This window comes from Oncorhynchus nerka, linkage group LG9a, assembly GCF_034236695.1.
Source record: "Oncorhynchus nerka isolate Pitt River linkage group LG9a, Oner_Uvic_2.0, whole genome shotgun sequence".
Lineage (NCBI taxonomy): Eukaryota > Metazoa > Chordata > Actinopteri > Salmoniformes > Salmonidae > Oncorhynchus > Oncorhynchus nerka.
The window spans coordinates 24,256,039-24,282,354 of NC_088404.1; the positions used below are offsets into that span (position 1 = coordinate 24,256,039).

Here is a 26,316-nt window from a genome sequence, read left to right on the forward strand (position 1 = left end):
ATAGTTCATGTTTAATCTATTTAGCGTCTGATTTCTTGAATATTGTCAATGAGGAAGAAACTGAGTAAAGAGACATTTTATTGCAGTGTAACAATTTAGATCATTGTAAAGATAAATATTAAGTTGATAGTGTACATAAGAAAAGAGCATAACAGGACTGTAACAAGAGGTATTCAGTGCTCAGCTTAAGAAGTTGATATTTCACATTACTAGACGTTTAAGTTTGACACTGTACACATTTTTAAAAACATATCCACCTCAAGGAATAAGTTGTAGCTTTCACCTACCTAAGAGAGACAAAATATACAATGATGTCTCTGACGTAAGAATTTCCATGTGTACATTAATATCGAAGACCCGATGACCATTAAATTAAATAAAAACCTACCCGTGCTCTAGCGGTTACAGGGCCGTAGACCCTGGCACACATATACTGTGTGGGCATGGGTTCAAATCTGACCCAGTGCCCATCTGACTCACATCTCTCTCCTTCATTTCCTGTGTTCTCACCATTGTACCATCAACCAATAAAATATGGAAGGAATGGGACTGCCACACGACTTAAAAAAATGAAATATATAAAAAGAGCTCGATCCTCTGCAACCGTTGTGCCATGTTATGCATGACTTACTGAAAAGGAAAGTAAAACATCTTAGGGCTGGATCAATTCCAATCGCCGAAGTTCAGCGCTATAGTGTGATTTAAATGTAAAAGGTCATTTCCGATTAAGCCGGCATATGCAGCATTTACTGTGAATGCAAATCAAATTTTATTGATCACATACACATGGTTAGCAGATGTTATTGCGAGTGTAGCAAAATGCTTGTGCTTCTAGGTTCGACAGTGCAGTAATATCTAACAATTCCACAACAACTACCTAATACACACAAATCTAAAGGGATGGAATAAGAATATATACACATACAAATATATGGATGAGCGATGACCGAGCGGCATAGGCAAGATGCAACAGATGGTATAAAATACAGTATATACACATATGAGTAATGCAAGATATGTAAACATTAAAGTGGCATTATTAATGACTAGTGATCCATTTATTAAAGAGGCCAATGATTTCAAGTCTGTATGTAGGCAGCAGCCTCTGTGTTAATGATGGCTGTTTAACAGTCTGATGGCCCAGCTTTGATGCACCTATACTGACCTTGCCTTCTGGATGGTAGTGGGGTGAACAGGCTGTGGCACGGGTGATTGTTGTCCTTGATGGTCTTTTTGGCCTTCCTGTGACATCGGGTGCTGTAGGTGTACTGGAGGGCAGGTAGTTTGCCCCCAGTGATGCGTTGTGCAGACCGCACCACCCTCTGGAGAGCCATGCGATTGTGGGCGGTGCAGTTGCCATACAAGGTGGTGGTGATACAGCCCAACAGGATGCTCTCAATTATGCATCTGTAAAAGTTTGTGAGGGTCTTAGGTGACAAGCCAAATGTATTCATCCTCCTGAAGTTGAAGAGGCGCTGTTGCGCCTTCTTCACCACACTGTCTGTGTGGGTGGACCATTTCAGTTTGTCAGTGATGAGTACGCAGAGGAACTTAAAATGTTCCACTTTCTACACTGCTGTCCCGTTGATGTGGATAGGGGGTGCTCCCTCTGCTGTCTCCTGAAATCCATGATCATCTACTTTGTTATGTTGACATTGAGTGAGAGGTTGCTTTCCTGACACCACACTCCAAGTGCCCTCACCTCCTCCCTGTAGGCTGTCTCGTATTTGTTGGTAATCAAGCCCACTACTGTCATGTCGTCTGCAAACTTGATTGAGTTGGAGGCGAGCAGTCATGGGTGAACAGGGAGTACAGGAGGGGGCTGAGCCTTCTGGGTACAGGAACAATGGTGGCCATCTTGAAGCATGTGGGAACAGCAGACTGGTATAGGGAGAGATTGAATATGTCCGTAAACATATCAGCAAGCTGGTCTCCGCATGCCCTGAGGACGCGGCTAGGGATGCCGTCTGGGCTGGCAGCCTTGCAAGGGTTAACACGTTTAAATGTCTTACTCACTCACATCCGCCACGGAGAAGGAGAGAGTGGGCCCGCAGTCCTTGGTAGCGGGCCGCGTCGGTGGCATGGTATCATCCTCAAAGCGGGCAAAGGTGTTTAGTTTGTTTGGGAGCAAGACGGTGTCCATGACGTGACTGGTTTTCTTTTTGTAGTCCGTGATTGCCTATAGACCCTGTCACATACATCTCGTGTCTGAGCCATTGAATTGCGACTCCACTTTGTCCCTATACCGACATTTCGCTTGTTTGATTACCTTGCGGAGGAAATAACTACAGGAAGGAAGGCTCTGGCAGCGCTAAACAGGCGGGAGACTCTGGCAGCGCTGGACAGGCGAAGCGCACTGAAGGCCTGGTGCGTGGTGCTGGCGGTTAAGGGCCGAGAACACGCACAGGAAGCCTGGTGCGGGGAGCTGCCACTATAGCACTGAACTGGCGAAATGGATTAAAAGAGCCCAAACTAATAACAAAAAAATACCCCAAAACTAGCCCCAATTCAATAAACCACTAGCCCCAATTCAATAAACCACTAGCCCCAATTCAACACAGAAATAACAGAAATACAGTAGGTAGAGCATGTGAGGACTGTTAGCAAGTCACAAAATATCAGTTGTCTTCAGTGGAAGACATTGGTATGGACCCCTGTGGATTTTAGGAGTACTCAATTAGGTATTCAGGATAAATCTGCTGTTTCTCAAACACAACAAAAATGGATGGGTTGTTTTCTGAGTCGACACAGCTGTCGTAGAGGACCTTGCTGGTGCTTTTCTGAGGTGGACGACGGTATGTGCAACACCCATTGGTGAACTCTCCAACCAAGACCAGAACCACAAACATAATCTTCTTACTGCTGCTCTGAGATCTTATGTACGCGTTAGAGTATGAGGCATCTCTAGCAAAGTAGCTCCCTGTAAAATAACAACAACAGCGTGTTAGAGACAAATGTTTCAAAAGTCTAGCAGAAACATTTTATTTTATGTGACTTGATATAGCAATAGAGAGACTCACCTAGGCCATAAAGTGTTCCATTCACACCGCAGGTCCTCCAGTCAAAGTTCTGTTCACAGATGACATCTATGATAGAGTGATCTGTGCCGTGGAACAATTCTCTCTCATCAACCAGTTTCCCGCCATTCTTCTTCATCATCTGTTCCTTCTGCCTAACCACAAGCACACAAAACAATACATTAAAGGGATAGTTCAGCAATTTTACATATTAAGATATTTGTTTCCTTACCTTGAACGCAATCTATGGACAAGGAGTGGCTGCAATCCATACATTTGGTTTTGTTCAAACTAGCCACTGCAAACACATGCTTATACAGTAAAACCTCAAAGATACGAACCTCAAAAGTTGCAGACTGACCGGTCAACAAACAGGAAATATCAAACAATTAAATTTAGCAAGTTTGAAATGTCATGCCTAAATATCCTCTTAGCCCTTTACACTGGTTGGAATTGGCCTATATGTATAGGGCTACATTTAAATGTGTCTTACAGAAGAAATATGAAAAGCATATGTATAACCATGGTAGCGATTTAAAGAAATCAAATCAAATCAAATTGTATTTGTCACATACACATGGTTAGCAGATGTTAATGCGAGTGTAGCGAAATGCTTGTGCTTCTAGTTCCGACAATGCAGTGATAACCAACAAGTAATCTAACTAACAATTCCAAAACTACTGTCTTATACACAGTGTAAGGGGATAAGGAATATGTACATAAGGATATATGAATGAGTGATGGTACAGAGCAGCATACAGTAGATGGTATCGAGTACAGTATATACATATGAGATGAGTATGTAGACAAAGTAAACAAAGTGGCATAGTTAAAGTGGCTAGTGATACATGTATTACATAAGGATGCAGTCGATGATGTAGAGTACAGTATATACGTATGCATATGAGATGAATAATGTAGGGTAAGTAACATTATATAAGGTAGCATTGTTTAAAGTGGCTAGTGATATATTTACATCATTTCCCATCAATTCCCATTATTAAAGTGGCTGGAGTTGGGTCAGTGTCAATGACAGTGTGTTGGCAGCAGCCACTCAATGTTAGTGGTGGCTGTTTAACAGTCTGATGGCCTTGAGATAGAAGCTGTTTTTCAGTCTCTCGGTCCCAGCTTTGATGCACCTGTACTGACCTCGCCTTCTGGATGATAGCGGGGTGAACAGGCAGTGGTTCGGGTGGTTGATGTCCTTGATGATCTTTATGGCCTTCCTGTAACATCGGGTGGTGTAGGTGTCCTGGAGGGCAGGTAGTTTGCCCCGGTGATGCGTTGTGCAGACCTCACTACCCTCTGGAGAGCCTTACGGTTGAGGCGGAGCAGTTGCCGTACCAGGCGGTGATACAGCCCGCCAGGATGCTCTCGATTGTGCATCTGTAGAAGTTTGTGAGTGCTTTTGGTGACAAGCCGAATTTCTTCAGCCTCCTGAGGTTGAAGAGGCGCTGCTGCGCCTTCTTCACGACGCTGTCAGTGTGAGTGGACCAATTCAGTTTGTCTGTGATGTGTATGCCGAGGAACTTAAAACTTGCTACCCTCTCCACTACTGTTCCATCGATGTGGATAGGGGTGTTCCCTCTGCTGTTTCCTGAAGTCCACAATCATCTCCTTAGTTTTGTTGACGTTGAGTGTGAGGTTATTTTCCTGACACCACACTCCGAGGGCCCTCACCTCCTCCCTGTAGGCCGTCTCGTCGTTGTTGGTAATCAAGCCTACCACTGTTGTGTCGTCCGCAAACTTGATGATTGAGTTGGAGGCGTGCGTGGCCACGCAGTCGTGGGTGAACAGGGAGTACAGGAGAGGGCTCAGAACGCACCCTTGTGGGGCCCCGTGTTGAGGATCAGCGGGGAGGAGATGTTGTTGCCTACCCTCACCACCTGGGGGCGGCCCGTCAGGAAGTCCAGTACCCAGTTGCACAGGGCGGGGTCGAGACCCAGGGTCTCGAGCTTGATGACGAGCTTGGAGGGTACTATGGTGTTGAATGCCGAGCTGTAGTCGATGAACAGCATTCTCACATAGGTATTCCTCTTGTCCAGGTGGGTTAGGGCAGTGTGCAGTGTGGTTGAGATTGCATCGTCTGTGGACCTATTTGGGCGGTAAGCAAATTGGAGTGGGTCTAGGGTGTCAGGTAGGGTGGAGGTGATATGGTCCTTGACTAGTCTCTCAAAGCACTTCATGATGACGAAAGTGAGTGCTACGGGCGGTAGTCGTTTAGCTCAGTTACCTTAGCTTTCTTGGGAACAGGAACAATGGTGGCCCTCTTGAAGCATGTGGGAACAGCAGACTGGTATAGGGATTGATTGAATATGTCCGTAAACACACCGGCCAGCTGGTCTGCGCATGCTCTGAGGGCGCGGCTGGGGATGCCGTCTGGGCCTGCAGCCTTGCGAGGGTTAACACGTTTAAATGTCTTACTCACCTCGGCTGCAGTGAAGGAGAGACCGCATGTTTTCGTTGCAGGCCGTGTCAGTGGCACTGTATTGTCCTCAAAGCGGGCAAAAAAGTTATTTAGTCTGCCTGGGAGCAAGACATCCTGGTCCGTGACTGGGCTGGGTTTCTTCTTGTAGTCCGTGATTGACTGTAGACCCTGCCACATGCCTCTTGTGTCTGAGCCATTGAATTGAGATTCCACTTTGTCTCTGTACTGACGCTTAGCTTGTTTAATAGCCTTGCGGAGGGAATAGCTGCATTGTTTATATTCGGACATGTTACCAGACACCTTGCCCTGATTAAAAGCAGTGGTTCGCGCTTTCAGTTTCACGCGAATGCTGCCATCAATCCATGGTTTCTGGTTTGGGAATGTTTTTATCGTTGCTATGGGAACGACATCTTCGACGCACGTTCTAATGAACTCGCACACCGAATCAGCGTATTCGTCAATATTTTCATCTGACGCAATACGCAACATGTCCCAGTCCACGTGATGGAAGCAGTCTTGGAGTGTGGAGTCAGCTTGGTCTGACCAGCGTTGGACAGACCTCAGCGTGGGAGCCTCTTGTTTTAGTTTCTGCCTGTAGGCAGGGATCAGCAAAATGGAGTCGTGGTCAGCTTTTCCGAAAGGGGGGCGGGGCAGGGCCTTATATGCGTCGCGGAAGTTAGAGTAACAATGATCCAAGGTTTTACCACCCCTGGTTGCGCAATCGATATGCTGATAAAATTTAGGGAGTCTTGTTTTCAGATTAGCTTTGTTAAAATCCCCAGCTACAATGAATGCAGCCTCCGGATAAATGGTTTCCAGTTTGCAAAGAGTTAAATAAAGTTCGTTCAGAGGCATCGATGTGTCTGCTTGGGGGATATATACGGCTGTGATTATAATCGAAGAGAATTCTCTTGGAAGATAATGCGGTCTACATTTGATTGTGAGGAATTCTAAATCAGGTGAACAGAAGGATTTGAGTTCCTGTATGTTTCCTTCATCACACCATGTCTCGTTAGTCATGAGGCATACGCCCCCGCCACTCTTCTTACCAGAAAGATGTTTGTTTCTGTCGGCGCGATGCGTGGAGAAACCCGTTGGCTGCACCGCATCGGATAGCGTCTTCCCAGTAAGCCATGTTTCCGTGAAGCAGAGAACGTTGCAGTCTCTGATGTCCCTCTGGAATGCTACCCTTGCTCGGATTTCGTCAACCTTGTTGTCAAGAGACTGGACATTGGCAAGAAGAATGCTGGGGAGTGGTGCGCGATGTGCCCTTTTTCAGAGTCTGACCAGAACACCGCCTCGTTTCCCTCTTTTTCGGAGTCGTTTCCTTGGGTCGCTGCATGCGATCCATTCCGTTGTCCTGTTTGTAAGGCAGAACACAGGATCTGCGTCGCGGAAAACATATTCTTGGTCGTACTGATGGTGAGTTGACACTGATCTTATATTCAGTAGTTCTTCTCGACTGTATGTAATGAAACCTAAGATGACCTGGGGTACTAATGTAAGAAATAACACGTAAAAAAACAAAACACTGCATAGTTTCCTAGGAACGCGAAGCGAGGCGGCCATCTCAGTCGGCGCCGGTGGTCCAAAGACAACAGTTTGGAGTTGATGGGAAGATTATTAAATCAAAAGGTCAAGACACAACAGGGTGGCAGGTAGCCTCGAGGTTAGCATGTTGGGCCAGTAAACAAAAAAGTTGCTGATTTGATTATCGGAGAAAACAAAATAAACATCTATAGCTGTGCCCTTGAGCAAGGCACTTAACCCTAATTTCTCCAGGGGTGCTGAACAATGGTGACCCTGGCCATGAACCCTCTCCCTGCGGGTGTCTCAGGGGGAGTTTGGATATGTAAAAATAAACACTTGTGTGTAACAGATAAGCACCCCCTACCCCGCGCCCAAATTATTATTGTCAGTTCACAAGACTGAAAACAAACATTACACTGGATTTTACATTTGGGGTACTTTTCGCTGCAAATAGTCTGCATTCATTCAGTAACATAATAATATTCCTGGGAAATATGGGGTAAGTGCAACATAAGACAAAAAAATGACAACAGTTTGAGTGAGGACTAACTGGTGTCTCCAAGTGGCCCCACACACACCTCTCCAAAATGAGCACAGTTCCTAAGTCATTTCAATAAACTTTAATGTCTCAAAGAAGATTCTTCAACCATAAGGTGTTTGAGCTCTCCTAGCTGTGACGCTGAGGAACTACGGCAAGCAGTTTGTAGTAATTTTCTTTGGAATTACAACCCTGCATCCCAGCCATTACACAATTACTGTTGTGAAGAAAATTAGCATTCTGTTCAGAACAATGCAGGGTATGACGTCTTGTCATCTAACTGTACATCAAACATGGTGATCATAATATATTGACTGTATATGTCATCAGTTTAATGACTTGGAAATGTGAAGTGCACATTAATGGACTCACAGGTGTTTGGTTTGATTGTATGACAAAGCCATATTTATTATAAATCCTCAATATCTCATCTTTCAAAATACAATTTACAGCATTTCCCCTCAATCAAATACAAAATGTGCAAAAGTTGCCCAATCAGAGTGGCTCTCAGTCAAAACCTGTACAACGCAGAGCATGAGCAGTGTCCAATTTGGCTGGAGCGCAGAGTTCCAGCCCCCTCGCCCGCTCCAATTTTGTTCCAGTAGCACTCACTTCATTAGCTCAGGGCATGCCCGCCCCAGCATAGCCCCTTTCTTTAGCTACTGTCATGGAGTTTGCTAAATATTTGCATAAAGAAACTGATAAAACATTCAGGTGCAAAATCAAGGTGACTTACAAAGATGAGGACCAAGAGAGGGAGTGTAGTGATGTTGTGTCCACAACTAAAGAATCACTGTGGAATCTGAAAAGACATGCATTCCAAAAGCATGATGGTATACTTACTACGTGCACATACTAACAGAACAGAATGAAGTGGGTAGCTAGCTACGTGTCATTGTAGCAAAGTATTTAGAAACCAAAACAAATCTACTCTTAAAAGTTGTTTATTTTCATAGATTTTGTCCCAATAGGCCTGCTGACATATTACCTCTCAAGGAGCTTTCCATTTTGATAGGGTTATGTTGCCTAAAAATCTGTAGACCTACCAACAACATCAAAAAAGCTATGCATCCCTGCCCAACATGGCAAGAGTAGCCCGTAGGGTATTTAGCATCCCTAGTGGCTCTGCAAGGGTGGAGAGGGTATTCTCAAGTCAAAGCAAATGTTATTGCTCACATACACACATTTAGCAGATGTTATTCTGGGTGTAGAGAAATGCTTCGGTTCCTAGCTCCAACAGTGCAGTACTGTCTAAAAATTCAAAACTAAACGTAAAATAATGAAATAAATATACATATATGAATATTAGGACGAGCAATGTCAGAGTGGCATTGACTAAAATACAGTATATACACAGTTGTGGCCAAACGTTTTGAGAATGACACATTAATTTTCGCAAAGTCTGCTGCCTCAATGTCTTTAGATATTTTTGTCAGATGTTACTATGCAATACTGAAGTATAATTACAAGCATTTCATAAGTGTCAAAGGCTTTCATTGACAATTACATGAAGTTGATGCAAAGAGTCAATATTTGCAGTGTTGACCCTTCTTTTTCAAGACCTCTACAATCCGCCCTGGCATGCTGTCAATTAACTTCTGGGCCACATCCTGACTGATGGCAGCCCATTCTTGCATAATCAATGCTTGGAGTTTGTGGGTTTTTGTTTGTCCACCCGCCTCTTGAGGATTGACCACAAGTTCTCAATGGGATTAAGGTCTGGGGAGTGTCCTGGCCATGGACCCAAAATATCAATGTTTTGTTCCCTGAGCCCCTTAGTTATCACGTTTGCCTTATGGCAAGGTGCTTCATCATGCTGGAAAAAGCATTGATCGTCACCAAACTGTTCCTGGATGGTTGGGAGAAGTTGCTCTCGGAGGATGTGTTGGTACCATTCTTTATTCATGGCTGTGTTCTAGGCAAAGTTGTGAGTGAGCCCACCCCTTGGCTGAGAAGCAACCCCACACATGAATGGTCTCAGGATGCTTTACTGTTGGCATGACACAGGACTGATGGTAGAGCTCACCTTGTCTTCTCCGGACAAGTTTTTTTCCGGATGCCCCAAACAATCGGAAAGGGGATTCATCAGAGAAAATGACTTTATCCCAGTCCTCAGCAGTCCAATCCCTGTACTTTTTGCAGAATATCAGTCTGTCCCTCATGTTTTTCCTGGAGAGAAGTGGCTTCTTTGCTGCCCTTCTTGACACCAGGCCATCCCCCAAAAGTCTTCGCCTCACTGTGCGTGCAGATGCACTCAAACCTGCCTGCTGCCATTCCTGAGCAAGCTGCCCGATCCCGCAGCTGAATCAACTTTAGGAGACGGTCCTGGCGCTTGCTGGACTTTCTTGGGTGCCCTGAAGCCTTCTTCACAACAATTGAACCGCTCTCCTTGAAGTTCTTGATGATCCGATAAATGGTTGATTTAGGCGCAATCTTACTGGCAGCAATATCCTTGCCTGTGAAGCCCTTTTTGTGCAAAGCAATGATGACGACACGTGTTTCCTTGCAGGTAACCATGGTTGACAGAGGAAAAACAATGATTCCAAGCACTGCCCTCCTTATGAAGCTTCCAGACAGTTATTTGAACTCAATCAGCATGACAGAGTGATCTCCAGCTTTGTCCTCGTCAACACTCACACCTGTGTTAACGAGAGAATCACTGACATGATGTCACCTGGTCCTTTTGTGACAGGTCTGAAATGCAGTGGAAATGTTTTTGGGGGATTCAGTCATTTGCTTGGCAAAGTAGGACTTTGCAATTAATTGCAATTCATCTGATCACTCTTCATAACATTCTGGAGTATATGCAAATTACCATCATACAAACTGAGGCAGCAGACTGAAAATTAATATTTGTGTCATTCTCAAAACTTTTGGCCACGACTGTACATATGAGATGAGTAAAGCAGTATGTAACCATTATTAAAGTGGCCAGTGATTCAATGTCTATGTATATAGGGCAGCAGCCTCTAAGGTGCAGGGTTGAGTAGCTGGGTGGTAGCCGGCTAGTGATGGCTATTTAACAGTCTGGTGGCCTTGAGAGAGAAGCTGTTTTTCAGTTTCTCGGTCCCAGCTTTGATGACGTCGGATGCTATAGGAGTCCTGGAGGGCAGGCAACCGCTGATGCGTTGGGCAGACCGCACCACCCTCTGGAGAGCTTTGCGGTTGAGGGCAGTGCAGTTGCCATACCAGGTGGTGATACGGCCCAATAGGATGCTCTCATTTGTGCATTTGTAAAAGTTTGAGGGTCTTAGGGGCCTAGCCGAATTTCTTCAGCCTCCTGAGGTTGAAGAGGCGCTGTTGTGCTTTCTTCACCACACTGTCTGTTGTGGGTGGAACATTTCAGATCATCAGTGATGTGTATGCAGAGGAACTTGAAGCTTTCCACCTTTACTGCGGTCCCGTCGATGATAGGGACGTGCTCCCTCTGCTGTTTCCTGAAGTCCACGATCAGCTCTTTTGTTTTGTTGAGGGAGAGGTTATTTTCCTGGCACCACTCCGCTAGGTCCCTCACCTCCTCCCTGTAGGCTGTTTCGTTGTTGTTGGTAATCAGGCCTACCACTGTTGTGTCGTCTGCAAACTTCATGATTGAGTTGGAGGAGTGCGTGGCCACGCAGTCATGGGTGAACAGGGAGTACAGGAGGGGACAGAGTAGAAAGCCTTGGCCAGGTCGATGAAAACGGCTGCATGGTACTGTCTTTTATCTACGGCGGATATGATATCGCTTAGGACCTTGAGCATGGTTGATGTGCACCCATGACCAGCTCGGAGACCAGATTGCATAGCGGAGAAGGTACGGTGGGATTTGAAATGGTCGGTGATCTGTTTGTTAACTTGGCTATCAAAGACTTTAGAAAGGCAGGGCAGGATGGATATACAGTTGGAGTCATTAAAACTAGTTTTTCAACCACTCCACAAATTTCTTGTTAACAAACTATAGTTTTGGCAAGTTGGTTAGGACATCTACTTTGTGCATGACAAGTAATTTTTAGCCATCACTACTGGGCCGGGGCTAGCAGATGGGTCTTCGGTGTCATTGCATCGGAAAAGCCTGTTGAAACCACATCAGATAATTACGTCGGCAGCCCAGTCGTGATGGATCAACGGGGCTCCGTGTCGGCAATAAAAGGTCCAGGTCAATTGGCAAAAGAGGTATTGAAGCCCACGAATTAACAGGTATACCTCTTCGGCTAGCCGGGAGATGGGCCTAGCTCAAGGCTAGCTCAAGGCTAACTGGTGTTTGCTTCAGGACAGAGGTGTTAGCCAGCGGTGGCCAATCGGTTGCAGCTAGCTAGCTGTGTTGATCCGGTGTAAAGGCCCAGAGCTTGCGGCAGGAATCCGGTGATGTGGTGGAGAAAAGCAGTTTGATATGCTCTGGGTTGATATCGCGCTGTGCAGACTGGCAGGTATTGACCGAGCTAAAGCTGGCTGGTGAAGACCGCTAGCCGTGGCTAACAGCTATCTAGTTAGCTGACTAGCTTCTGATGGAGGTTCCAGTTATAACGTATAAAAATATCAGAGCCGTACCACATTGGGTGAGGCAGGTTGCAGGAAAGCATATTTAGAATGTAGATGGAAAGTGAGATTAAAATATATACGGAAAAAAATCCAGATGAGACCGACTATTTACATGACTAGACAAACACACGTCCGACTGCTACGCCATCTTGGATGAATTGAAATAGGCTAATAAATAATAATTATATAGCGTAAATAATTCATTAGACCTATTTAGAGTGCTTACATGCTGTTTAATACGACATGTAGCCTAAATGAATGATGAGCGCTTCTTACTGTCACCTGTTTATTAAAATACTTTTAATTCAAATCATATGGTTTCATTTCAATACCAAATACTGTAGTATGTCCAGGTAGTCAAAAACAGATGGGTGTTGGTTAAATTGTGATTTTAATTAATGGAGTGAATCTGGATCAGCAGTTTCTTTTCTGTGAGTGAGGAACAGTTTTTAGCAGAGGGGTTGGAAAGGAAATGGAGCACCGGCGCAGCGCTCTGTGAGAGGAGTGGGATTTCCGACTGCTCAACTCCGCTCACATGCTCTGGTACAGCGCAGATCCAGCACTCTGACATGTATAGCATGTTACTGTACAGCCACTGCGTTCCGATTTAGGAATTTATCAGTGCCCAAATCTATAATTTTAAGGGCTACATGGATTGTGTTACTCAATAAACGTGGTGTAAAATTATCTTGCAATGATTTGGGCATGACATTTTAAACATGCTAAACAGGGAAGATATACTTTTTTAGTACAAAAATACAAATATTAATGTCTCCAGTTGCTAGTGAAAACCAAAGTGTAGATTGCAGTCACTCCTTGTCCGGGTATGCACTGAATTTGCATCGGGGACGATGTAAGGAAACAAATATCATTATGTAAATATGCTAATGTTTCATGTACCAAACCACTTCAAGATTCGATGCCAACTTACCATACAGAACTCTGCAAGCCAAGTTCACCGTAGTTACTGTTATATAACAGAAACCCATTTGTGGTCTCAATAAGGCAGGATGTCTCAAGGATGCTAAACTAGCTACAGTATGACTAGCTGCTATCCACAACCCACTCAGAAGAAAACCTGTTGAAAGCAGCACAGATGTCAAAATGTTCGTATCTATTCTATTTATTGCACAGAACTCAGGACCTCTGCTTCACAAAAACACAGAACTGCCCCTCTGAAGCTTTCCAACTCATCACGCTATTGAAAATGGCCTTCAACGGCACAAGGCTGAGGAGTGAGTCTCAGAAGATCTACTAGACACCAGTTTTTCAACTGAATGCAGCAGTCTACAAAACATACCACTGGAAGACCCTCCAGAGTGAGGGGTTCTGGATCCGTTTGATGCTGTGGATGGTGCTGCTGGCCATGGTATTTTTGAATAGCTTCTCCAACTTTTGGTACTCTTCTATCTGGCTTGAGAGTGGAACCAGCTGAAGGAAACCACAGATAACTTTATTAAGTGAGATGTCTCTATGGGAAATATTCCACACGTATATTAATATCACTAATATGGAAAATCTATATCAGTTGCAGTTTTTCAATCCGATATTGATATATAGCATTGCAACTGTGTGAATGTTACATTTTCTTTTCACTTCCACAGTTTTGTGAAGTCCAGACAACGGCTTGCTAATTGCCCATTAGGCCAGGTGCAAATGTTCTGGGGGCTTAACCTACCCAACCAGTTTGAATAAAATGGTAAGCCCATTGATGGCCCATCAGTTGGCAATTAAGTATGCTAAATTGAGAGGCAGAGAGAGGTTTTAGTGCCTGCAGGAACAGTCATGTATGCTATTTTACTTAATGGTGTAGGATAACATAAAGGATAAACTGATATCCCTTGCTCAATTCCATATCATATTGCATTATCGATATTGGTGCCCACCATTATAATAGTGTCAAAGCAAATCAAATGGTATATGTCAGGTGTCGAAAACCACAGTTTTAGACTTACAGTGAAATGCTTGTGTGCTCACGTGTGTTTCATTTAAACTCAACTAAATGAAACAGTACAGTATCACTACATAGTACCTTGTAGTCTGTGGCGTCAGACAAGACTCCTTTGTCCCAGTGTGGAGGGACAGTCACAGAGGAGCTGGAGCTCTCCTTAGACTCACTAACAGAGACAAAAGAAGAAACAGGAAATCCAACAGGGAAGTTCCAATAGACAAGGGTTGGCTTCTAGTTTGAATGATTCAGACACAGATATCCAATAGGCCTTCCTGAATGCTCAGTATTATTTGTCCAACTACTTCATTTGGCTCTGGGGTAGGACTGGGAGATGTGAAATTTGGCGAGTGGCACACTTCAAATTACATTCATTACAGACATACAGTACAACCATGAAGGACAATACCTCTTCAGCTTGTCATTCACATCTTCCTTAGAGAGAAAACAGGGCCTTCTACAAATTGCTCTTTTGGTTTTAAATCTAATATTCTGCTGATGCATCTCTGAAACAGAAACAATATTTATGATAACATTTTAACAGGTTGTTAGCCAATAAAGAGCTGATTAACTGCTGAATTACTATATATCTGTGACAAGGGGTATACCTTTGAGACTGAGAATGTACTTCTGATCTCCAGATTCAAATGGAATCTCGCTGTCAGAGTCAGTTTGGTAAGCATTCTCCAGGGTCTGGGAAATGACAGAGGTCACATTCCCCTCACCACCCTGCACAGAATAAGAACACCGTTTAGGTCAACTTAAAGAGGATGGAGTAAAGTCACAATAAAAACCACATCCATGCATATTCAGTATTGAAGACTGACTGACCTCATGGCCATACTCTATCCACTGGCCACAGTCATGTCTCCAGTACCACAGCCATTCTGTTGTGAGGATGAAGTTAGGGGGTTTGGTGACGGATGAAACAGTGGACAGACGACGAACTGGAGGGCTTCCACATGTCATGGTGAGGAAGTTCACAGGCTTACTTCCTCCACTGAGGGCAACACAGATGAACAACAAAATAAGACCAGTCGTTTAAAAAAGGTAATATACTCTATCTAATAAAACGCTAACATAGATCTGGTATGACAGGTAACAAAAATCCACACCAAACCTAATATGATGACAACAGTACCTTGTGTCATTTTGTGGGTTACAGTAGGCCTTCTCAATCTCCTCTACATTGTCCAGGTCTCTCCAAGTCACTCCATCTAAGATCTGCCATTTGTAAGGCAGATGGTAGTGGACACGGACACATGTGTCTGACAACACAACCACAGAAACATGTAAACACACTACTGTAAACAGAAATGTTGATAATAAAGTATGTTTAGGTTGATAGGTTACCTTTGAAGCTGCAGCGACTGCGGATGAAGAAGAGGCAGATTTCATTCCTGTCAGTCTCACTGGTGGAGCTGGAGGAGGGCTGATGATTCTCAACTGGCATCATGACTGGAGCAAGGGAGGGTGCTACAGCTAGACACAGGACAGACACGGTTACTAAAGTGCTGTTTGCATGGATTCTCTGTATTCCTGGATTCTACCTTGTCATTTCCTTACCAGCTGTATTTTCTTGGTGAGTTATGATGAATTTATTCTTGTAGATATTGTGGAGGATCTTGATATTCTCTTGGCTGAATCCTCTGCTGTTTAGAATCTTCATTGCAGGGGCATCGAACGTGTGGGCCCTCTTACAACCAGCACCAAACCTACAGTCACCCTGGAGGAAGTGCAGGCAGAGGTGGAGTTTTGTGCAGCTGCTTTTAAACTTGCAGATGCCATGCTCACCAACGCGCTTGTTGTAATGGGAGCAGATCTGGAAGGAGTTGAAAGGAGATGGTCAAACATCCAGAGCGCATACTACATGCAATTAACACTTGGCTTACTCTTTTTCCATATCAGTTGGTGCCGGAGCTACAGTATTACCCCAGTGCTAACCTATCCAATCTTTTTAGATCAACTATACATTCATTTAAGGGTACTTTTGGGTGCCACCCACCTCAGGCATCAGGTAGGGGTCGTTCTGCAGCAGAAGTTGGAACAGCTCTGCCTCCCCCAGGTCATGGTGACCCACCTCACTTATAATAGCTGCGTTGTGTGGGCAATCTAGACTGTGGGCCTTTTTGCACTTGTTCCTAGAGTTTAAAGAGACATGAGAACAATGTTTGAGTACACAACTACTTTATCTATTTAATCAAATGTATTTATAAAGCCCTTTTTACATCAGCCGATGTCACTATGTGCTGTACAGAAACCCAGCCTAAAACCCCAAACAGCAAGCAATGCAGATGTAGAAGCACGGTGGCTTGGAAAAACTCCCTAGAAAGGCAGGAACCTAGGAAGAAACCTAGAGAGGAACCAGGCTGTGAGGGGAGGCCAGTCCTCTTCTGGCTGTGCCGGGTAGAGATTATAAGAGTACATGGCCAAGATGTTCAAAAGTTTATAGATGACTAGCAGGGTCAAATAATAATCACAGTGGTTGTAGAGGGTGCAACAGGTCAACACCTCAGGAGTATTCACTAACAAGTTGAATCAAAGCTTGTCTGATACTAATTTTGCACGAGATATCCAATTAATGAGTTACAGGGCCACATCTGCATTGCTTAAGAACCAAAAAAGCACCTACCTGAATTTGAAGGATAGAAACTCTCCTTTTTATTGCAAAACGTTCTAAGTTTGGAGTAAACATTTGTTGCAGAATGTTTTACAACCGAATCGGCATAATGAATACACCCCAGGTAGCTGGCCTGTGTTTGTGGTCAAAGTGTACACAAAAAGACACGTTTCTGGGTTGAAAATTCCAGATAAGTTTCCAGCAAACAAACAATTCTTGGAAGTTATCAATACATTCTTGTACACTGCTTCACACACTGCGTGTATGTGTGACGTTGGGAAATTAACACGGTATTCAGACGACATGAACGGGTTTGTATACCCAGCGTGATCGGGTTAAATATTCGATGACACTTACCTGGGAACGAACAGCTTCCCACTGGGCACAGAAGTCAATTCATTGTCTATTCCACGTTGTTTTAATGTAATTTCATTGAAATGATGTGGAAACAATGTTGATTCAACCAGTGTGGGTTAACTATATTTGCGCCTGTAAGTCGCTCTGGAAAAGAGCGTCAGCTAAAAATAGTTCATTTTATTACACTTGACAGAACGCAACATTTTAGCTGGTCCCATCAGAGAACATGGCACACATTAGCCCTATGCTAACTCACTAGGTGGCAGTGAATATATCCTAGAACAAATTCATCATCAGCTTATCAAATATCATAGACTTTATATCCACCAACCACTGGCATTTCTAAAAATGAGGTCAGCCTTGCCACTAAAGGGATATTATAAACCTACAAATTCAAGGTTTACTTTTGTTCGTTGGTCTGTAACAAAATGTGTCTATTTAATTGACGCATCCTTGACTAGGATACTAGCTACTACTAATGTTTTCGAATGTGACAAAACCCCACGTTTTTGTTTATTCGTTTCACACACATCCATATGCTTAAGGAACAAAATATTGTACATTGTAAAAAAAGAAAAATACTTAGAGCCTTATGGATTTGTCAAATAGTAGTCATGTAAACTATCATCTTAACTTCTAGGTGGCACACACTGCTAAAGCTGTTGACTTGAAATTGATAGTGCACTTAAAACCATGGGTTCGTGACCCCCTCATATTTATGCTGCAATAGTTTGTATCGGGGGGCTAGGGTCAGTCTGTTATATCTGGAGTATTTATTCGGTCTTATCCAGTGTCCTGTGTGAATGTAAGTTCTCTCCCTCTCTTTCTGAGGGCCTGAGCCCTAGGACCATGCCTCACGGAACCCAAACCGGCTGTGCGCGTGCGCCATCGTGCATGAATGTATTTTGTCCCCCCACACCAAACGCGATCACGACATGCAGGTTAAAATATCAAAACACACTCTGAACCAATTACATTAATTTGGGGACAGGTCGACAAATTCCTCTAGCAACGTCTTGGGAGTTAGTTGAGGAAAGGTGGGAAAATGAGAGCGAATGAGAGCGAACATGAGAGCAAACAAAGTTACGGGTTTGAAAATAGCAGAAAAGATTAGAATGAGCCAGATTAGATTTAGCCACAAGATCATTAAAAATGACAAACTTCCCATCTAAAAATAAATCTTTGCAACAAACCAAACCTCTCTCACGCCACAAAACAAAAGCCTGGGCGAGTTTGGAGGGTACAAAAAGGTGGTTGATACAGATAGGGCTTAGAAGAGAAGGGGCAGAAAGTCTAAAATGTTGACCAAATTGTCTCCCGATCGTCAAAGTAGAGCGCACAATGGGTTTTCCCATATACTTAGAAGGACAAGGACAGTGGGGCACAAGCAAGAGCAGAAAGGGACGATGATTGGCAGGAGCGCCAATCATCGTCCTCTAATGAGCACCAGTTGGTACCTGGAGCATTACACCAGACCATAATCTTTTGATAGTAAAGCAGTACATTTGGAAGTGCCAATCCTCCATCTTGTCTCCTTCTTTGAAGTATTGCTCTGCGCATCCTAGGTGATTTGCCTGCTCAGATAAAATGACTGACGAGCCTATACAACTTTGTAAAAAAATAATTTTGGCAGAAAGATCAGAAGACATTGAAAAAATATATAGAAACCTAGGTAAAATATTAATTTTAACAGATTGAATTCTGCCAGCTAATGAGAGAGGCAGACTATCCCAGCAGTGTAAGTCTGCTTTAACGCATGTGACTAGGCTTGCAAAGTGAGTTTTATGGAGGGTAGCCAGAGTGTGTGTTATATTCACACCCAAATAGGAAAAACCAGAGGGCGACAGATGGAAAGGCAGGGCTCCAAGGGGAATTTGCTTGGCAGCAGGTTTGATAGGACAACAATGTTCAATTTGTAACCTGAAAATGATCCAAATGTGTTTAAAATATGCATTATATTATCGACAGAGTTCACAGGGTTAGTGATATATAATATTAGATCATCTGCATACAGTGACACTATGCTCTTCACCAGCTCGGTGGATTCCACTGAATGATGGTGATCATTTTAAAGCCAAGGAAAGTGGCTCTATCACAAGAGCAAAAAGGAGCAGGGACATAGGACACCCTTGACGGGTCCCTCTGGAGTGGGGTAAATATTTCGAATGTTGAGAGTTGGTATGTACGCTAGTCGTAGGAGCAGAAATATCCATGAGATGAAATTGGACCCAAAACCAAAGAATCCAAAGAAAGAATTCTCTGAGAGAAAGAATTTCGGGGTCTGGGGAGATAGTATAATGTTCAAAAGCCGCCCTACATTGGAAAACAGTTGTCGCCCTTTGACGAAACCCGTTTGATCATCAGATAGGACATCCTGAAGGCAGGGTTCCAACCGGCATGCTAGAACCTTAGCTAAATAATTTAACATCAGCGTTCAAAAGTGAAATGGGCCACCACATTCCGCCAGATCTTTATCTTTCTTAAGCATAATTGAGATGGAGGCTTGGGTTAGCGTCGGGGGAAGAGAGCCCAGTGTTAACAAGTTGGTGAACATATCTAATAGTAATGGGGCAAGTTGATCTGAGAATTTTATGTTAAAAAAAATTATTACATTTTTTTATCGACGGGGGTGCCATAAGGGCCTGGGGCCTTGCCACTGTGCATTAACTTTAGACCCTTTGTTATTTCATCAAGATGCAGAGGGTTGTCCAGAACTTTACTCATGTCCATATCTGAAAAGTTGCCCATAGCTGTATTATCTGATGGGGGTTCGGATTTGTAGAGGTTAGAATAAAATGACACGAAAGTTGAATTAATATTAGAGGGATCACTTGTAAGATTAAGGGAGGAGTCTCCCATTGGACCAGGTCTCTCGTGGAAAACAGATGTTCTCAATGAGAAAAACCTGTATAACTAAAGGTAAAATAAATATAAAATGTAAATACCTGAAAGATAAGATGATGCTGACTGGCGTTTAAGTTGGTGTGCCAAAAGGTGGCTGGACTTGTCACCATATTCATAGTACGTTCCCTTTGTTCGTTGCAACAGAAACTCTGCTTTATCAGTGGAAAGCAGATTAAATTGAGTTTGAAGTTTCAGCTTCTGCATATAATTCAGGGGATGGTGAAGTTAAATATTGCCGGTCTATTGCCAGGCTTGAGTCCACCAGTTCCTGATGTTTCAGTTACTTTTTGTTTGACATAATGAGCGTTGTAAGAAATTATCTTTCCCCGTAATACTGCTTTGAAAGTCTCCCAAAAGAAGAAGGTGTCATCATTATTTGTTTGAATGAATACATCTATGTTGGTCGAAATAAAGTAACAGAATTCGTTGTTAGAGAATAGGGCCGTGTTAAATCTCCATTCGGAGTAAGTGCCAAGTCCAGAATGTGGGGGGGAATGATCCCAAATCACTATCGCTGAATATTCTGTAGTTTTAACTGCACGATATATTGGTGTCTAGTTTAATACCGATGTTAAAACTACTGTGCATACCTATATAACGTAGGTACAAGACGTTGTGTTGTGAAAATAGCCACAATAAGGATTAGGCACAATCGTGGCACAATAGTGTTATTTGACGTGCATCTTTTTACACACACAAAGACCCAAACAGTGTTCCATAGAAATCCTGGTTGAGAATGAAACGACTGAACACAGCAAATAAGTGAAAAAAATTGGTTTTGATTATGTTTTACTGGTAATGGGGACATGCGTAAATGCCAACAAAATAACTTTTTGGTCAGTGTGTGTGTGTAACCTTTATTTCACTAGGTAAGTCAGTTAAGAACAAATTCTTATTTACAAATGACATCCCGGACGACGCTGGGCCAATTGTGCGCCGCCCTATGGGACTCCCAATCATGGCCAGATGTAATACAGCCTGGATTCAAACCAGGGACTGTAGTGACGATTCTTGCACTGAGATGCAGTGCCTTAGACCGCTGCGTCCGTGTGTGTGTTAACTACTTAACTGTTCTCGAATGCTTAAAAGGCCGCTAAAATGTTAAATATCCGTTATCTGGGTTTTTTTGCCCAGGAAAATATTGGATATCGCTATCGACCAAAAATGTCATAGCGGTGCATCACTAGTTTTAACTGAGGGGAGAAGGGCTCTATCTAACAAAAAAATTACCCAAAAAAAAGTAGTATATGCATGGGTAGGCTTAATGAACATGAGAAAAGTAGGAGAAGTCTTTTGTGACCGGGTGGAGGAAGCGCCATGTACCAACACAACCCATTTGGGTCACGAGTGTAGAACGAGCTTTTGCCATCCCGGAAGGAGTAAGTGTTCTGAGATCAGACGGGTCAAGTCTTGGTTCAATAACACAGTTAAGGTCCCCGCCAAAGATGAGGCGGTGGGTGTCAAGATTAGGGCGAGAGGCTAAAAGAGACGTCATAAATCTAGTGTCATCCCAGTTAGGGGCGTAAACAGTCACAAGACTACAGGGGTTTGGAAGAGGGTGCCACTAACTATTGTATAACGTCCTCCAGGATCTGTGAGGGTGAAAACTGCACTCGTTTGTGAATCACTATTGCTGTTCCCCTGGCTTTGCCGTTAAAATTTTGAATGAAAAACCTGTCCAACCCATGCTTTACACAATCTAGTAATGGTCATACAGTAGGTGCGTTTCTTGAAGAAATGCGATATCAGTATTCAACCTTTTCAGATGTGATAATAATCTTGAGCGCTTTATTTTCTCCCCACAACCGCAAATGTTCCCTGCACCAGTCTGACTGAAAGTCCTAAAGTACCATCCTGACTTGTTGAACTAGACATTAATCCTTATAAGAGAAGTCAAATTGAGAGAGGAGCAGCATGAGCAAAACATCTGAATAAGAAAATAAAATAAAAAAGCAGAACACAAGAATCTTTGGATAATGCCATACACAAAAATAGCACAACACCCTTCAAAAGATAAAATACAAATCCTAAACTCGTCATTAAACAAGACGAGCAGCAGGAATTATCCTACTCAGTTGATTACCCTACATGTGCAGTGAGGTCAAACCAATCTAGGAAAGAAGTTACATAACGCCCTTGAAAAAAAATGTATTATGTCAATAGGCAAGTGTACATTTTGGGTTTCGGGTCACACTTTAAACAACGATAATAACCTTCAGCTTCAGTTATTGAAAAATGTTAACAGTGATTGGTGGCATTTCAATGGCCATAAAATGTGTACTCCACTAGGTGTCGACCCAGGGCTGAGTAAATAGATGTTTAAAATTAAGCAGTAGGCTATAAAAAGGGTCAGCCCCTGTATCGTTAAATTGTTGAACGTCGTTAGGAGGGAACAATTCCATAAGAGTATACAAACGGACAATTAGCATTTTGGATATGTAAAATTATGCAAACGAACCGTGGGTCTAAACTTCAGCTAGTGCAACAATTAAACAAGAGTACTATTGGAAGAGAGGATTGATAGTATTAGACTCCAATGTCACAGTGAAAGATAAAGTGAATGTAACTGAGGACCGTCAGTGACCAACCTCAACAATCATGGCCAAAATAAACCACCGTAGTTCAGTGTCCATAAAAATAAAGAGTATGTTTTTTCTTCAAAATTGTATACATCAAGCAGACCAGTGAAAAATGTATATACACACACAAATATTGGTGGACAGGATCGGTGTCTAACTAGCTAGTAACATTGGCATCCAAAATTACCTAAAGGCTGCCAATCTGCAATGTAGGCTATAGATTGCCATTAATGGAGCAGCAAGTTCAAAGCCTTAGTAAAATGAAGAAAAAAATTCAAAATGCTGCGCTTTTACCAGCGATCGTCTTTGATTAAAGAAACTAAAACAATATCAAATGGAAGTTTAAAGAGCAGTGAGAAAGTATAGTATCTAATTGTCAACAACATAAACGAGTTAAGTGCTGCTTCAAACATACCTACTGTAGGGAGCAAGCTTTAGCATATGATTGTTTCACGAGAAATGGACCGATAGATGGCCATAGATGTATGTATGTAGCCTAGTGTCCACACGGTCACTAGAAAGAACGTTACTCACATAATACATACGGGTGAGAAATCGCCCCAATCTAGGCATTAAATGTATTTCAGGCATTCAATGTATGCATTGTCGGTAGAAGGACTCAGCTGCTTTATTACCAAAGTGGTATTGTAAACGCATCATTCGTGGCCAGTGTATGCATATTTGCAGACTTTTTTTGTACAGCTTTTACAGTGCTACTGATCGTAGTGGTAGCGCTTTTGGATTGCACGCACAAATTCAGCACACACACACAAGATTCTATAATAGAATTGTGTTATTTGACGTGTCAAATGAAAAACTTAGTGTAACGAGCCTGGGTTTATCAGCGCGGATATCGATTCCGCCGCTCGACCATGCTTTTGCGGCACAGTCGATTGCGCGCTGGACTTCAGGCTAGAAGGTCGAGGGTTCGAGACCTGCTCCCTGCTGTTTAATTACATTATCTAACGCGCCAAATAGTGTCATTTGACGTGTAACTTGTATTTTTTGACACCCAAAGACCCAAACGGCGTTTCATCGTCAAGCACCCAAGCTGGGTGACCTGCTTAAATTGGCTAACTTGCTAGCTACTGTACTTCCAGACACAAATGAGAGCACACCTCACTGACCATTTTCTCCCCCCTCTAGGGCCCCTAGCAAACCTGGTGGCCCTAGAGCTTTGGTGACAAACTTCTACTGGCAACAATTTAACAACACGTTTTTGCTCATATTCAACCAGTGTTGCGCCGTCGTAAATCCATCAGTTAATCTGCGCCTGGCACACTCAGACGAGAGTGCTCTGAATTCTGAGTAGATAGCCAGAGTAATTCAAAAAGGCACTACAAATGTAGCTAAATTACGGTGCCTGTTGCTACACCCAAATTAGCAACATACTGGACTCATAACTAAGTTGTATTTACATATGCTATGAAACATCTGCAGACCCACTGTGTATAGCCTATGCGATAAGAAACTTGATAGCCTACATATAATAGTCTTATTTTAGCATGGCACTTACCCGTACTTGCAGTTACCGCATACAAAGTGGCTGCATATGTGTAAATGATCGCACTGATGACACTCTTTATGAGAGGTTTGACAGACTCGTAGTGAAGTCTTAGCAACAATAACACTGTCCTGGCTCATAACACAACCCGAAGCCTTTTCTTTGCCTTCACTGATGGCATATTTTCTGCTGTCACGAAGTATTCCAAGTAGGACCTCATTTGCACAAGTGAACTTTTGACCAACGATCTGGTCAAGCTGCTTAAAGTCCAAACATCCTTGATTTCCACAGATAATTTTAGTAACATATTGAGACACCACAGACGACATCGTGTTATAGTAGGCACCTGGTATCGTTATGGTAGGCACCTAGTATCGTTATGGTAGGCACCTAGTATCTTTATGCTCATCACCTCACCCTAAATTTGTATGTCGTCAGTTCCACTTCTGGATAAACGAAACTGACAATCAAAGCACCTGCCCTTTAAAGTTAAATCCATTCTGTTGTAACACAGGCAATTAGGAAAGCTAAGGCTAGCTTTTTCAAACAGAAACTAAAAAGTTATGGGACACTAAATCCATGGAGAATAAGAGCCCCTCCTCCCAGCTGCCCACTGCACTGAGACTAGGAAACACTGTCACCAACGATACATCCACTATAATTGATCATTTCAATAAGCATTTTTCTACAGCTGGCCATGCTTTCCACCTGGCTACCCCTACCCAGATCAACAGCCCTCCACCCCTCACAGCAACTCGCCCAAGCCTCCCCATTTCTCCTTCACCCAAATCCAGATAGCTGATGTTCTGAAAGAGCTGCACAATCTGGACCCCTACAAATCAGCTGGGCTAGACAATCTGGACCCTCTCTTTCTATAATTATCTGCCGAAATTGTTGTAACCCCTATTACTAGCCTGTTCAACCTCTTTCTTATCGTCTGAGATTCCCATAGACTGCTATAGACTGCTACAGACCTATATCTATCCTACCCTGCCTTTCTAAGGTCTTCGAAAGCCAAGTTAACAAACAGATCACAGACCATTTCGAATCCCACCGTACCTTCTCCGCTATGCATACTGATTTCAGAGCTGGTCATGGGTGCACCTCAGCCACGCTCAAGGTCCTAAACAATATCATAACCGCCATCAATAAGAGACATTACTGTGCAGCCGGATTCATAGACCTGTCCAAGGCTTTCGACTCTCTCAATCACCACATTCTTATCGGCAGACTCAACAGCCTTGGTTCTCAAATGATTGCCTCGCCTGGTTCACCAACTACTTATCTGATAGAGTTCAGTGTGTCAAATCGGAGGGCCTGAGGTCCGGACCTCTGGCTGTCTCTATGGGGGTGACACAGGGTTCAATTCTCGGGCCGATTCTTCTCTGTATACATCAATGATGTCGCTCTTGCTGCTGGTGATTCTCTGATCCACCTCTACGCAGACAACACCATTCTGTATACCTCTGGCCCTTCTTTGGACATTGTGTTAACTAAGCTCCAGACGAGCTTCAATGCCGTACAGCTCTCCTTCCGTGGCCTCCAACTGCTCTTAAATGCAAGTAAAACTAAATGCATGCTCTTCAACTGATCGCTGCCCGCACCTGCCCGCCTGTCTAGCATCACTACTATGGACTGTTCTGACTTAGAATATGTGGACAACTACAAATACCTAGGTGTCTGGTTAGACTGTAAACTCTCCTTCCAGGATGATGCATACAGGTAAGATAGTCTCGCGTTAGCAAGCTACATTTTTAGATTTGACACTTTTCTAATTTTGACAGGAAGTGGTTTCAAGCTAAAGTGTACTGTTAGCTAGCCAGCTAATGTTAACTGGCTGGTTCCCTAGCTGACATTATTATTTGTATCCCAGAGCCATATTCATGCAGGGTAGTAAACAACATGATTTTGCATTGTGTTCATTGTTGTTTAACTAGCTAACATTTGCTGGCTGGCTCATTAGGTAATGTTACGTGATGTGTGTGATCTTAAATCTTGTTTTCCTAGCTAGCTATATATTTTAAGCTAAAGTGTACTGTTAGCTAGTTTGCTAACGTTAGCCGGCTGGCTCCATAGTTGATGTTATTATTTGTATCCCGGGGCTGTTTGCGTTTCTGGTTCAAGCCTAATATTAGCAAGCTAACATTGAACCTGGTTGGTTAGCTCCCAGCACTGTGGCATTGTTGGCACTGTATTAATTGTTTTTTAACTAGCTAACGTTAGCTGGCTGGCTCGTTAGCTAACATTACTTGATGTGTGTACAACACCCGTTGCATATGGACGGTGTCAGTTAACATCTGCAAAAAAGCGTAATGAAATTGTTGCCAGCAGAGCTGGTTAGGCTGTTTTCATGTTAAACAAATCATCGGCCAG

At 43.3% G+C, this 26,316-nt stretch overlaps 1 protein-coding gene across 1 annotated transcript; it reads right to left on the reverse strand.

Annotated features, from left to right (window-relative positions):
- Positions 1 to 61: 61 nt before the first annotated feature.
- LOC115134081 (protein mono-ADP-ribosyltransferase PARP12-like) lies at positions 62 to 24,374 on the reverse strand. The gene is made up of 12 exons (XM_029667704.2): positions 23,956 to 24,374; positions 15,985 to 16,120; positions 15,546 to 15,801; positions 15,333 to 15,461; positions 15,121 to 15,247; positions 14,811 to 14,979; positions 14,588 to 14,708; positions 14,389 to 14,485; positions 14,064 to 14,148; positions 13,332 to 13,462; positions 3,021 to 3,172; positions 62 to 2,920 (listed from the first exon to the last, which is right to left on the reverse strand). Exons 1-12 carry the CDS (start codon positions 24,270 to 24,272, stop codon positions 2,664 to 2,666), a joined length of 1,977 nt encoding a protein of 658 aa, XP_029523564.1. The 5' UTR covers positions 24,273 to 24,374; the 3' UTR covers positions 62 to 2,663.
- Between the last annotated feature and the right edge of the window lie 1,942 nt (positions 24,375 to 26,316).